Source organism: Rhamphochromis sp. 'chilingali' (genome assembly GCF_963969265.1).
Source record: "Rhamphochromis sp. 'chilingali' genome assembly, chromosome: 12".
NCBI classification, from domain to species: Eukaryota; Metazoa; Chordata; class Actinopteri; order Cichliformes; family Cichlidae; genus Rhamphochromis; species Rhamphochromis sp. 'chilingali'.
Window position 1 is genome coordinate 34050196 of NC_137939.1, and position 13442 is coordinate 34063637.

A 13442-nucleotide genomic window follows, 5' to 3' on the forward strand; every position below is an offset into this window, starting at 1 on the left:
AACATCCATTTATATGCCAGGAAATTGGAAGAATTATTCAAGAGGTACTCAGGAGCTTTAATGAAGTAAAATTTCTATAATAGCATTGTTAACAAAACAAAACAAAAAAAACCCTCCATTACAAAAATGTCCCGGAAGTAAAATTGTACTTAAACTTCTCCCTGCACAATGATTTCACAGGAAATCATAGGAGGCATGATACATAAACTCTCAAGTCCTAGATTTGCCTCAGCCTCCTCATCCAGATGAAGTGTGATTCACAAGACCTCAGTGGAGTGGGTTGGAGGCCAGTTGAGGCCAGCTCTCCTGTGGTTCCACCACCCACAAGAGTGGCTGTAGGGATTTAGTGTAATGTGGATAAAGAAGCAATCAAAAATTCATAAATGCAGGAATATTTGTTCACTGGCCTTAAATATTTAAATAAATGACTTGTGTTAAATTTACTGTCCCTGAAAATGCTCTGGATAATATTGAAGCATGTCCCAAGTTCCTTCGGGGTCAACCTTCAGGATCAATAAAGTTTTATTGAATTGAATTGAATTGTAAAATACAAATTTCCACAAGAATATAAAATTGATTCACCATCAAATCATTTAGTCAAGCAAACGAATGCATCTTGATTATTATAGTTTTACGAGCAGGCTATTACAAAGCCAAAAACCTACTTATATAAAAATGCTGAATGTTTGAGGTGAAACAAAAAGTAAAGATAAAACAGTTAACCTTTAATTTTATAACCTACATTAAAATTTATTTGAGTTTAATTAAACTCAAATCCACATGTTTATATAAATCTGGCTCCAGGTCCTGATTTATATAAACATGTGGATTTGACAGCAGCAAATGTGGATCAACCTACCAGTGAAAAAAACACTGATATGTTTGAATCTAGAAGCAGTCTGTGGGAAAATGTCACAAATGTTTTGGTTACCATGTGTTTATTCTGGTTTAACTACCATTGTGGGGACAATGATCCGGGTCAAATGCTGTGAGGACATTTTGGAAAATGGGGACACTCTTTGAAAAGTGTGGGTCAGAGCTCCAGAGGCTGTCTAAAGGGTCAGATTAGATCCACGTTCTGGTTCAGGGGCCGGGGAAAGCGGTACGTTGATCACAGTGCTCACTAGGACAAACGGACAAACGTGTGCATGTATCTCTCTTTGATGTTGGCCTGTCCCGGGTGTCAGAGGTCAGGTACCATTGTCTCTCCAGTGATTTCCTGCTTCCTGTTTGGACGTCCTGGCACGCTGCTTTGACAAACACACCCGCTTCCTGTCCCCACAGGAGTTACTTCCTGCTCCACCCGGCCCTGCTCCCCCCCGCTGAGCTGTCAATCAGAGACACGATGGGACTGGCTTTAGAAACTCTCAGTTTTATTTGTGCAGTGTTCAACAGCTCAGCAGGAAAACAAAATTCAGAGAATGTAAAACTACTGTAACTCTGATAAAGGTTAGAAATCATTTACCTAAGCAAGCCCAGGAGCTGTGACAATGTAACACAGGACAAATCATGAGCAGGGTGTGTGATTAGTCCACCTGGCTGTCATTCAACAGTACAAAATGCTCGGATGTGGAGTTTACTGTCATGAGAAGCTGTCAGATATTCCCATTTAACATTCTGGTATCAGACAAATGTCCTAAACTATTATTCAGAATCGTTGAAGATTGCTTTTCTGTCAGTTTATCTGTGATTGTCTGTGGAGTCGTAGGATGCCTGAGGTGATCATGTGTTTTTAGAGGCACTTGTGTCTTTTCAAAACTCAAAATAATCTTTTTTTCCTGTAGACTTGGAGAACCAAACCAGACAAAACCAGCTGTGGCAAAGTTAAGTGCAGTCTGTAATCGGCCTCCTGGTCAGTGAAGTGTGCTGGAGTCCACATCATTAGCACACCTTGACATCATTTTGTAGTCCTTCTCTGATTGGCTGCTCTATGTTGGGAAGCAGATGGAGCAGCACTCTAAACAGATCTCCAAGCAGTCGGATGAGCCGCAGCAATTTTCAATTATCCCACAATCCAACACTGCCTGACACGCCTCCTCGGTGCAGGCTGCCTCCCCTGCGGCCTCCATGCAGCAGCAGCAGCAACCGCCAGCCGCAGCGTCGCAGCACCCGGCCCCGCCCATTCCACACACCAGACAGTCCCCCACAGCCGAACACATGGACAGCAGCTCGCAGAAGAGACAGGCGAGGAGACAGTGAGCGCAACAGTCTGTAAAGACAACCGATTGGATAGGAAGTCAGGTGACCAGTCACTGAGGTGATCAGTTAGCAGTTACCTTTTTTTTTTTTTAATTTAAACTTCAACGTTTTCTTTCAAATGACCTCTAATACTCCTTTCGTGCTCGGCATTCTCATTCTTGAATTCTAGTAGAGTAGCTGTGCCAGATGGCCGCCTCTCCCTGATCCTGGTTCTGCCCAAGGTTTCCTCCTCTTAGAAGGGAGCTTTTCCTTCCCACGATTTCCAAGTGCTTGCTCACAGGGGCTGGGCTGAGTTTTGGGGTTTTCTCTGTAGTATTGCACGGTCTTTACAATATAAAGGATCTTAAGGTGACCGTTGTTGTTATTTGGCACTATAAATAAACCTCAATTGAATTGAACTGAATTGAATCAAAAGTCAACATAATCCCTATCTTGTCACAGTTCCTACTATATTAGCTAGTTTTGTAGTTGCCCTTGATATTTGTAGTTTCTGCTGCCTTTTATCTTCATGTTTCTGTGTTAGATTTATGTGTTTTGTTCACTTCCTGTTTCACTTTAAAGTTGAGTTTCCTCATGTGTCCTATTCTGGTTTTATTTCCTGCTTTTCTTCCTTTCAAGATTGTTTGCGGCACCTTAATTAGTTCCACCTGTGTCGAATTACCCAATCAAACCTCTCTGTATTTAGTAGTTTTTCCCCTTTTCTTTGTTAAATCGTCTCTTTATTTAACCATTGTTCCCATGTGCCTTTAATGTAGTTTGACCTGGTTAAATTGGCTTTTTAAATGGCTTTTCTCGATACCTCCTTTATACCAAGCATGACACATTTATCCTTTATATCCTCGAATAACTGTCACATTGAATGAACATTGTAATTGTATACAGGTGACAGAAAATAAGTGTAATTGAATTAGTCGGTTGGTAGAAAGCAGAGCGCCTGATGCTGGGAGGAGCAGGAGGGTTCATCGGCCCGTGCGTGCTCTGCAGAGATAAGCAAACCTCCATGCTGGAGGTGCACGGCTGATAAACACAGAGATGGGAGTGTTTTCATTTTTCTGATATGTGATCTGTTTTTGTTCCATCACATTTAGAGCGCAAAGGTCGGCTCACAGCAGCAGTTTGGAACGGTTATTGTCCTACAAAGACTCTTCAGCAGCCCTTCCTGTTAATCTGGCAGTAGTTTAATGTGCTACTCATTAAAACTATCATAAAAAGTATGTTTCAAAAATTGCATTCTTCCTTACGCATCAAGCCAAATGTATTTTCATTCCAACAAAACACCTTTATGAATTTATCATGAAATAAAACAAGATCTCGATTTGGAAGATTAAGAAGGAGTAAACATGTTAGCCATGAAGCTGCTCTTTGGTTCTGTTGGCTTAAAGTTTAAACATCTGCACCACCAGCTGTGCACTGTCATCATAGGGCAGTGGAAAAACCACTAGTATGTGTTACTCTTTGATCTGATTTTGGTCCTTTAGGCAAAGAACTTCAGACAGTAAAAAAACTGCCAATACCTGTGATGCTTATGCTCTTCTTCTGGCTTTCTGGGGGAAATGCATGAGGACTCCAGGTGTCAAGGGCCAGTGTCCTGCAGGTTTTAGATGTGTCCTTGATCCAACACAGCTGATTTAAATGGCTAAAACTACCTCCTCAACATGTCTTGTGTTTTTCAGAGAACTGGTAACGAACTATGCCTCTCATTGCATCTCATTGATCCAGGGTGATATCTAAAACCTGCAGGACACCGATCCTTGAGGCCTGGAGTTCCCCACCCCTGCTTTAATGCCATAACCTACATTCTAATAAGTCCTACTTTCAAAAGCTCGACTTAAAAAAAGAGAGCTACATTTCACCTGCCAATTTCATCCAGATACAATTAATTCTGGTTATAAAAACTAGGACAATGACCACCAAACCCAAAGTTGCAAAATGGTCCACAAACCAGTGGCTGAACATCTGTACCACCATACTTCAGAGAAACCGAACACTCCAGGGAGACCGTCCCAACATTAACATGCTTTTAATTTAAAGAGGATTTTTTCCTTTATTTTTTGTGCTATAAATACTGTTACATCTGTTCATGGGCAGTGTACTAATAAGATAATAGAAGATAAAAAAGGAGGAGGCACAACACAGCATGTTTTAGGGAGTGGATGAACTAAAGGACCCTTTTCACGAAGAGGACTTACGGCTCTGATTGTCTGAGGACCATCAGGGCTGCAGGCTGGCTGTAATGAGCTCTGCAGCCTGTAGGTAGTGCCTTCTTTTAAAGCCTTTTAAAAAAATGATTATCGGATACATATCACAACGATAAAACTATAAAGCTGATTGTCTCACCATCTCCAGCGACCTCCTTAATGTGGGTGGCGTCTGTCTTGGAGGAGGCTTGGCTTTTAGTGGAGGATAAACGCTTCTGCTTGGTGCTCTGATGGTGGTGATGATGATGATGTCTGTTAGAGGTGGACGACCGAGAGGCAGGTGGAGGAGGAGGAGATTTCATGGAGGAAGATGGAGGAGTGCAGACGGGGGGAGGGGATGTTGACGATGAGCTGTCCACACCTGAGAAACAGAGACATGACATCACGGGTGACATCACAGAAGACGTCAAACTGAGCCACATCACACTCGGTCAGATACAATTACTCACCTTTCTGTTTCCACGGTGACAATGAGGGCTGAGCGGGCAGGAGACGAGAGACGTCATTGGTGGAGGAGCCATCTGTCGAACAGTCATCACTGCTGTCAGGGTCTGACCTATGAGAGGCAGGGGGAGGAGCTTCATCTGCAGGAAGAAACAAGCGGTTCCAGGTGAGCTGGGTGTAGGTGAGAGGGCGGACTGTTTTACCTTAACCTTTGATTCACAGGAAGTCTTTACATTAGTTCAGCCTGGTGTTTCTCCTTATTGATCCTGCTGCAAACCTCTTCAGTCAGCTGTGTCTCTAACAAGAATCTGTTCTTGTTTGTAAACCACTCAGACCGAAGCACCAGAAAACCTTCATATGGCTGCTCTTTTAGGAATTTCTTGTTTGGAGAATTTTGGGGAAACTGACCTTTTTGGTTTGTTTATGTGTCAAACTTATTGAGTGGGAGGAAACCCAGCCTCTAAGTCTCATCTCAGGGCGAAAAGTAGAGCAGCGGCGTTCTGAAACAGGAAGTCCTCTCAGACAGGATGCGTATCCAGACGGAAGCTCTTAAACTGACCTCAGGTCAGAGTTTAAGAGGCTCTGTGATGCCATTAGAAACATGGAGGTAGTCTGAAAACTCTCTGCTACACTGAGGTTACAGACACCCACTTAAGCCCCGCCCACACACACAGTCACACACATTCAGCAGCTGACAGCTGGATGCTTGCACAAACTGTATATGAAAGATGAAAGTAGCTGCTGTGATGTCATTCGGTGGTATTTGGACCCCTTTTTTGAGGCGTCACTGTTAGTGTTAGCTACTGTTAGCTACTGCCATGTTTCTTCTGACGATGCTGTCTGTGTTGAGCGCTCAGTGGATCTGCGTTCGACTACTCCGCCTAGGCTGCACTGTTGAGTGCAGATCCACTGAGCGCAGCGCAAGCTAGCAAGACAGAAGCTAAGCTCGTTACAACATGGCAACTGCCTCAACTCTACCCGAAATTGAACCTCCTGCACCCTCATTCAGATCTGGCGTTGTAAAAGGCTGTAAAATGTTTATTTTTGCAGTAGAGTTGCTTTTGGAGCCATCCTGACAAGGCCTTTGTCGTTTTGGCTCTCCACACTGGCTTCAGTGTACCCTCTTATAGCTGTGATTAGACATTTCAGATTCGAGGTAACTCTCTTGAACAGCGGTCCCCAACCTTTTTTGCGCCACGGACCGGTTTATGCCCGACAATATTTCATGGACCGGCCTTTAAGGTGTCGCGGATAAATACAACAAAATAAAACTAGTACCGGTACCGAAAAAAAGAAGATTTATTCATAACACACGTGAAAAGACCAATAAAACCGAGTAAATGATAAAAACAATAACAAAATAACGCTGAAAACCGATAAAAACCCTGAAAACTATACATTTGACACCTGAGCCTCAACTCTCGCGGCCCGGCACCAAACGACTCACGGACCGGTACCGGTCCGAGGCCCGGGGGTTGGGGACCGCTGCTCTTGAATACTTCCCACCCGGTCATCCAGCTGGTAAACAGTGTCCTTCAGGTTTTATTTGTGATCAGTTTTCTTTTGTTTTCTTCCCACTGCTCGTTGCCAATTTTTCCTGCCATTGTCTGAGACATGCCACGGTCTCTCTTCACCACATGGCTCAGATCTCTTCCTGTTTGTGTCTCTTAATGGTTTCTGTCTTGCTGCAGTTTTTTCTTTTTCTTTTTTCTAAAGTTATCTGGGACTTTCTAATGTTTACACATCCGTCTCTGCCCCTGAGTTCATCCTGTCTCACCTCATCAGACCTTCTAATTGTCTCACCTGTGCTGTGATGCAGGAGCGTCCCGTTGGCTGTCGGTTGGATCACGATGCATTCTGACTGGTTTTCCGACTTGTTTTCGCCGCCTTCAGTGGCGTTAGATGCAGTAGAATGTGATGTCACATCCATCCTGTCAGAGAAAATAAAGCATAGAGAATAATTGTGACTAATTTGATCAGGGAGAATTTCATTAACAGCACTGAACAGAAATTTAGACACAGATAACTGAATGTGGAAGCATTTAAATACAGATTTGAACTGGATTTTGCTCCTCATTTCGACTCAACTGAGTCTTTTCTATCCTTTAAAACTCTGCTGCCAATTAATTTCATTTAAATAAATAAAATCTGAGAATAGTTCCCAAAGTTCCACTTAGACGATTTTTTTGTACAATAATATTTATTGAGGTCATGGAAATGTTCACATCCATACTAGGGACGTATTCAGAGTTACAGGGAGTGAAAGTACCTGTAAGGAAAGGGAAACTTTAAAAGCTTATTAATTTGTGTTATTCTTCCTGGTTGACTTTCATTTTTAAGCACATGAGGGACGACCCCGGCATAAAGGAGTTGGGAAGAAGGAGACGTTTAGTTTGCTACGGCTTATTTTTGGTGAGACAGGCCTTTAAAATGTACCCAGAACGCACTTTTAGAGATTTTCCCCAGTGAATTATCAGCAAAACAACTATCAAACATCCAGGGTAGAATTTCTTGTTAGCATACTTGTTTTGTCTAATTATTTTTAATTTAGTTAAGTTTCAGTTAGTTCAAACATTTTTCAGGTCTAATATTGAAAATATTAGTTGTTAGTTTAGTTTCAGTTAAACTATAATAACTGTTGTGTGTTCCTCCATGTCACAGACATTAAACTGTTTTTTCTGGTGAAACTATGATTAGTTCCATGATACTGGTGCTCAAAAACAGATCTTGAGAGCTAAAAAAATCTCTGTGTACTTTCATGGCCTATATTGCAAATTTTTAAAAAATATTGTGACGAACTCAACAAGAAAAACAAAATGTGACACAGAGATTTCAGTCTGCATTTCAAACTCCTGTGTTTTCTACTCTACTCAACCTCCAAGATTGCAGGTGTGTTAGCAGTAACGCGCATGAAGAAGCAGGAAAAGTGACCAGAGGTCATTAATTGCCACAGCCTCAGACATGGTGGACACATTCAACCTAACCAGAAGCAAGAAAACACCGCAGTTCACATCATAAATGAACAACAACACAACATAACCACAATATGGGCATTGACCCCGTAAGTTAACACTTTAACATCAACGTGAAACATCCCAGGAGTCTTTGCAGTGGCCTCTCTCCTCGGGCTGCAACTTTATGAAGGTAAAAGTTTGAATGCCTTCAACAAACGTGAAAAAACAAACAAATACACATAAACAAAATTAAAAATCAGCTGATTTCCCCGGGTGTACTTTGAATTTGATCCCGTACCTGGTTTTAAACCAGCGTCACCATCCCAGCAGTTTCAACTTTGCCACAGCAGCTTTACTGGGAGAGCTGACCTTTCCTGCCATCACGAGCTTCTTGAATGTCTTCCGGCTTTCTAAACACTGTTTTCACCATAAAAGTCTAAATGCTGCCGAGCTTTTAGTCTTTTTATAGAAAAAAAGTGAGTTGGATGTGAAGGGATTAAGATTCCTGCTGTAAGAGGGGATGTCTTAAAGAGTAAATCAGCTGCTCTATGCTCTGTTGAAGCCTCGTCTTCATTGTTATAGATCAAGGCGAGAGTTACATGTTCAAAATTAAGGTATTTGTCGCATAGATACAACGCCATATAAAACAAATATGAAAGAGGTTATTTTCACGAGGCACAGAGATTTATTGGGGTGTTGACCACAGGGTGTTTAGCAACGTAAAAATGTTGTTTGTTGTTTTGGTTTGTGAACTTAAATAGTTTTATGTGTGTAGTGTATATGAGTGTAGGCTTGTATGTAGTTAAACATGTGTATTGGGAAAATATGTCGAACTCATTAATTTACAAATTATAGAATCTGAAATAAGGACGTAAAACAGACAGGTGTAAACTTCATCCTGCTCCTTTATGAGCACAAACATTGTTTGGATATAGAGATATTCATGACAACTGGATGTCTTTGTTTTGTTTTTCTTGTTATTTTATATTTACATGTTCAAAATAAATTCTATTCTATTTATTTATGAGCTTTTATCTTATTTTTTATTGCACAGAAAAAAACAAATCTTTGAGAAACAATGGCAGAATTTTCTCTTCAAGGCAAATCCTACACCTGTAATTTGTTTTTTACTTTTTGTGTTACAAAAGGAGAAAAAAGAGGCGAGGATAAGACAGAGGAGGAGGAGGAGAAGAGTGAGAGATGGGAAAAGGACACTAGCATCAAACAGAATATTAACCTTATAAAAAGCATCTTAAATAAGCTTGAGTGGCATCATTTATCAGCAGATATTTTTAGACTTTTTGTGGGTTTTCTCTGATTTTCCCATGAGCTCCAGCGCTCTCTGTAATGATTTCGAGCTTGTGTGTGTGTGTGTGTGTGTGTGTGTGTGTGTGTGTGTGTGTGTGTGTGTGTGTGTGTGTGTGTGTGTGTGTGTGTGTGTGTGAGAAACATCCATGTGCAGTGGTCTGTAACTCAGTGATCCAGGCACGCACTGGGTGCTTAAAAGCCTTCAGTCCAGCCATGATGTGAATATGAATGTGGCTCTCCAAGGATGGTGGGAAAGTCCCGCTCTGCTAATAATCAAAAGACTGCATGATCAGCGACGAGGCTGGAGACAGCATCAGACTCTCACCTCACAATTATTGTGGTTAAATGAATATCAGTGAAACTCCTTATGACTGTAAGGAGGTGGAAACTCTGCAACCAGATACCAAGAGAACAATCACACAAATATTTACAGTATCATAATATCTGTAATATAAACATCCACCCATCTACTTTCTTCACCTCTTGGAGCCTGTCCCAGCTGTCACAGAGCGAGCAGGTATACACCCTGGACAGGTCGGCAGTTTAACACCAAGAGACAGACAATCCTTCCCCTCACGTTAAAACCTGCGGCCAGTTTAGATTCACCAGTTAATAGAACGCGTGTCTGAGGGAGGAAGCCACACAGACACGAGAAGAAGGCCCCAGCTGCTGGTTTTTAACCCAGGACCTTAATGCTGTGAGGCCAACCACTGCACCACCCATCCAAGCACAACAACATGATCTCACGCTGGCTGCTCACAGTTTCACATCAGAGCTCGATGAAAGAAACACCGAAGTTGAAACTCTCTGATGACATACATCCTTTAAACATCACGGCGTAACAGCGGTGAGTGTAATCCAAAATCATCAACCCTTTGAGAGCTGGATTCAAATTCTCCCACAACTTGTTACAGATGTCTTTACAGAAATGTGGCCAATCGTGTGGCAAGGATACGGATAGGTTATGTGAAATCTGTTAAAAAAAAAACAAACCTTATAAGCTTTGAGTTTACTTTTCCACCTCTAATCAGAACACTGTGATGTTCTGCAGTGAACCATGGCTAACACACCAAGACCCAGAGTGACGATAAAAGCAGCTCAGCTCGTGGAAATGAGTCGAAAAACTGCGATAAAAAACATTTCAGAAATTTTTCAGAGCGTCTGTCATAGATGAAGGAAACTTATATGGGCATGAGAAACACTTTTAAAGAGCCTTTACAATGATATACCTGTATAATATAGTGGAGACATCGGTGACCACAGTCACTTTAGTTGCTCTAGTATCACCTGAAGGTTAATAATCATGGATTACGTCAGTATGAGTTCATGCTAGCTCCCAGCTTCAGGTACAGTTATGTTTCAGGTGAGTCTGCAGGAGGCGTCACCTGAACGCTGCAAACATTCATACACATAAAGAGCCCAAAGCCAGCCTCTGTTTTGCCTTAATGATGTATTCGCTGTTTAATTTGTGATGTACATCAGGAAAACAACAGCTTTACTCAGCTGTTTAAGATATTTTATTTCCCGTTTTTTCAAATGATTTCTCAGTTTGAGATGTTAAATAAATTTACGTATCCATCTTGTTATTATTACACACTTCAGTGAAATGCAGGTGTCTTTAAAACACCTTAAAAAACTATTAAATATCAAATCCTGGAAGTTACTTAATCGCAGAGAGAAAACAGACAAATAAAGAGAAGTTTCTCACCTGCAGCTTCCTTCTTTCTTTTTTCTTTCTTTTTTCTTTCTTTCTTTCGTCAGTTATGTCGTCCCGCGTCTGAATAAACACTTCGCTGTCTTTCTGTGTGCAGCGTTCACATGTGTGTGAAGACCACCGCCTCCTCCGCTTCCTTTAAAAGCACACACACACACACAAACACACACACACGCAGCAGGGCTGGCTTCTCCTCTTCAGGGTCACTGGGGCAGCAGTCAGCTGCTGGGCCCCTGTTTAACTCTGTATTATTTTCCAGAAGCTCTGTAGAAATGAAGAGCTCCCACGATCAGCAGATGACCTGGGGAAAATGTTCAGAATAATATAAAATTATAAGATAAGATAAGATAAGATAACCTTTATTAGTCCCACACGTGGGAAATTTGTTTTGTCACAGCAGGAAGTGGACAGTGCAAAAGTTATGAGGCAAAAATTAGAATACAATAAGAATAAATACAGTACACAACTGTACAGAATAGAATAAAATACTATATACAGTAGAATAAAATAAAATAAATATACAATAAGATAAAAATAGAATACAAATACAAATACTATATACAACTGAGTAAAAATACAACGATGACAGAAAGGATTATTGCACTTAGTATTATTGCATATGTATGGATGTGTGTGCTTGATCAGTTAAAGTCTTTATTATGGAGTCTGACAGCAGTGGGGAGGAAAGACCTGCGAAATCTCTCCGTCCCACACCGTAGGTGCCGCAGTCTCCCACTGAAGGAGCTGCTCAGTGCTGTCACAGTCTGCTGCATGGGGTGGGAGATGTTGTCCATCAGGGATGACAGCTTAGCCGCCGTTCTCCTGTCACTCACCACCTCCACTGGGTCCAGAGGGCATCCTAGAACAGAGCTGGCCCTTCGGATCACCCTGTTCAGTCTCTTCCTGTCCCCAGCAGAGATGCTGCCGCCCCAGCAGACCACACCATAAAAGATAGCAGAAGCCACAACAGAGTCATAGAAGGTCTTCAGGAGTGGGCCCTCCACTCCAAACGACCTGAGTCTCCGCAGCAGGTACAGCCTGCTCTGCCCTTTCCTGTAGAGGGCGTCTGAGTTATGAGTCCAGTCCAGTCTATTGTTCAGATGAACACCAAGGTACCTGTAGCTGTCCACAGCCTCAATGTCCATACCTTGGATGTTCAGTGGTTGCAGTGGAGAATGCTTGTGCCTGCGGAAGTCTACCACCAGTTCCTTGGTTTTACTGGCGTTGATCTGGAGGTAGTTCAGCTGGCACCAGTCCACAAAGTCTTGGGTCAGACCTCTGTACTCCCTGTCGTCCCCATCAGTGATGAGGCCGACTATTGCAGAGTCATCAGAGAACTTCTGCAGGAAGCACTGGGTGGAATTGTGGGAGAAGTCTGCAGTGTAGATGGTGAAGAGGAACGGAGCCAGAACCGTTCCCTGTGGGGCCCCCGTACTGCAGACGACCCTGTCCGACACACAGCCCTGAGTCCTCACATACTGTGGTCGGTCGGTGAGGTAGTCCAGGATCCAGGTAGTGAGGTGATGGTCCACTCCAGAGTTCACCAGCTTGTCCTTTAGAACCGAGGGAAGAATGGTGTTGAAGGCACTGGAGAAATCAAAGAACATGATTCTCACAGTGCTTCCAGCGGTCTCCAGGTGAGCGAGGGAACGATGTAGGAGGTGAATGACGGCATCATCCGCTCCAATGCCAGGCTGGTAGGCAAACTGAAGTGGGTCCAGTGATGAGCTTATTAGGCGCCGAAGCTGAGCCAGGACCAACCGCTCCAGGGTCTTCATCAGGTGGGATGTCAGAGCCACCGGCCTGTAGCTGTTGAGGTCCTTGGGGCGTGAAGTCTTTGGCACTGGTACAACACAGGAGGTTTTCCAGAGCTGTGGGACTCTTCCCAACCTCAGGCTCAGGTTGAAGAGGTGCTCCATCACCCCACACAGTTGGTCCGCGCAGGACCTGACGACCCTCGAGCTGATGCCATCTGGACATCTATATATGTTTGATTGTAATTTCTGGTGTAATGAAATTACTTTAAAAAAAAAAATTCCAATCATTATTATTAATCAGATATTAAAGTGTTCATAATAATTTAAAACATATTTACAATTAGAAATAAATTATTTCTTTTTCTGGGAACTTTTTATTGACATTATAAAATATAAAAATGCTTAAAAATAAAGAATATAAAACATCCAGAAGCTCTGCTGAACACCCATGAATGACTGAAGTGATGCTGTGGCAGCACTGCTGTGTTTACCAAAAGCAATACGAAGCAGATGTTTTGATAATTAAAATAAAAACAAGCAGAAACTTTTAGAAAAAAGTGAAGCTTATTAACTGGAATCCATTAGAAATCGCTTCATGAGGTCGGCATTTGTGAAATCTGCAGCTGCTGCAGGACTCAGGAGTAATTCCAGATGTTTCAGCAGATGTTGAGCTGCCGGCGGAGGCTTGAATGTGCTTCACTGCTGCCACCTGCTGGACGCAGGGAGAACTGCACTTCATGATGAAACAGTCCAATGGTGTGAAAGGAAAGCTGCAAAGAGCCGAGTCTCGAGTTTATGATGATTGTTTCTATTAAACAACATCAGAAGATTTCAGACCAAAACAGTCACAAGCTGCTCACAAGTGAGC

The 13442-nt window shown here is 42.4% G+C and overlaps 1 protein-coding gene across 2 annotated transcripts; it reads right to left on the bottom strand.

The window, feature by feature from the left end:
• Positions 1–1356: 1356 nt before the first annotated feature.
• LOC308406743 (uncharacterized protein) lies at positions 1357–10943 on the bottom strand. 2 transcript variants are annotated; one of them, XM_080897939.1, is made up of 5 exons: positions 10812–10943; positions 6645–6772; positions 4847–4953; positions 4537–4758; positions 1357–2209 (listed from the first exon to the last, which is right to left on the bottom strand). In XM_080897939.1, the coding sequence occupies exons 2-5, from the start codon at positions 6695–6697 to the stop codon at positions 1929–1931; spliced, it is 663 nt and encodes a 220-aa protein (XP_080754065.1). In that variant the 5' UTR covers positions 6698–6772; positions 10812–10943; the 3' UTR covers positions 1357–1928. The 2 variants fall into 2 exon arrangements, with proteins under 2 accessions (XP_080754065.1, XP_080754064.1); XM_080897938.1 differs by having other exon boundaries at positions 4847–4981.
• Between the last annotated feature and the right edge of the window lie 2499 nt (positions 10944–13442).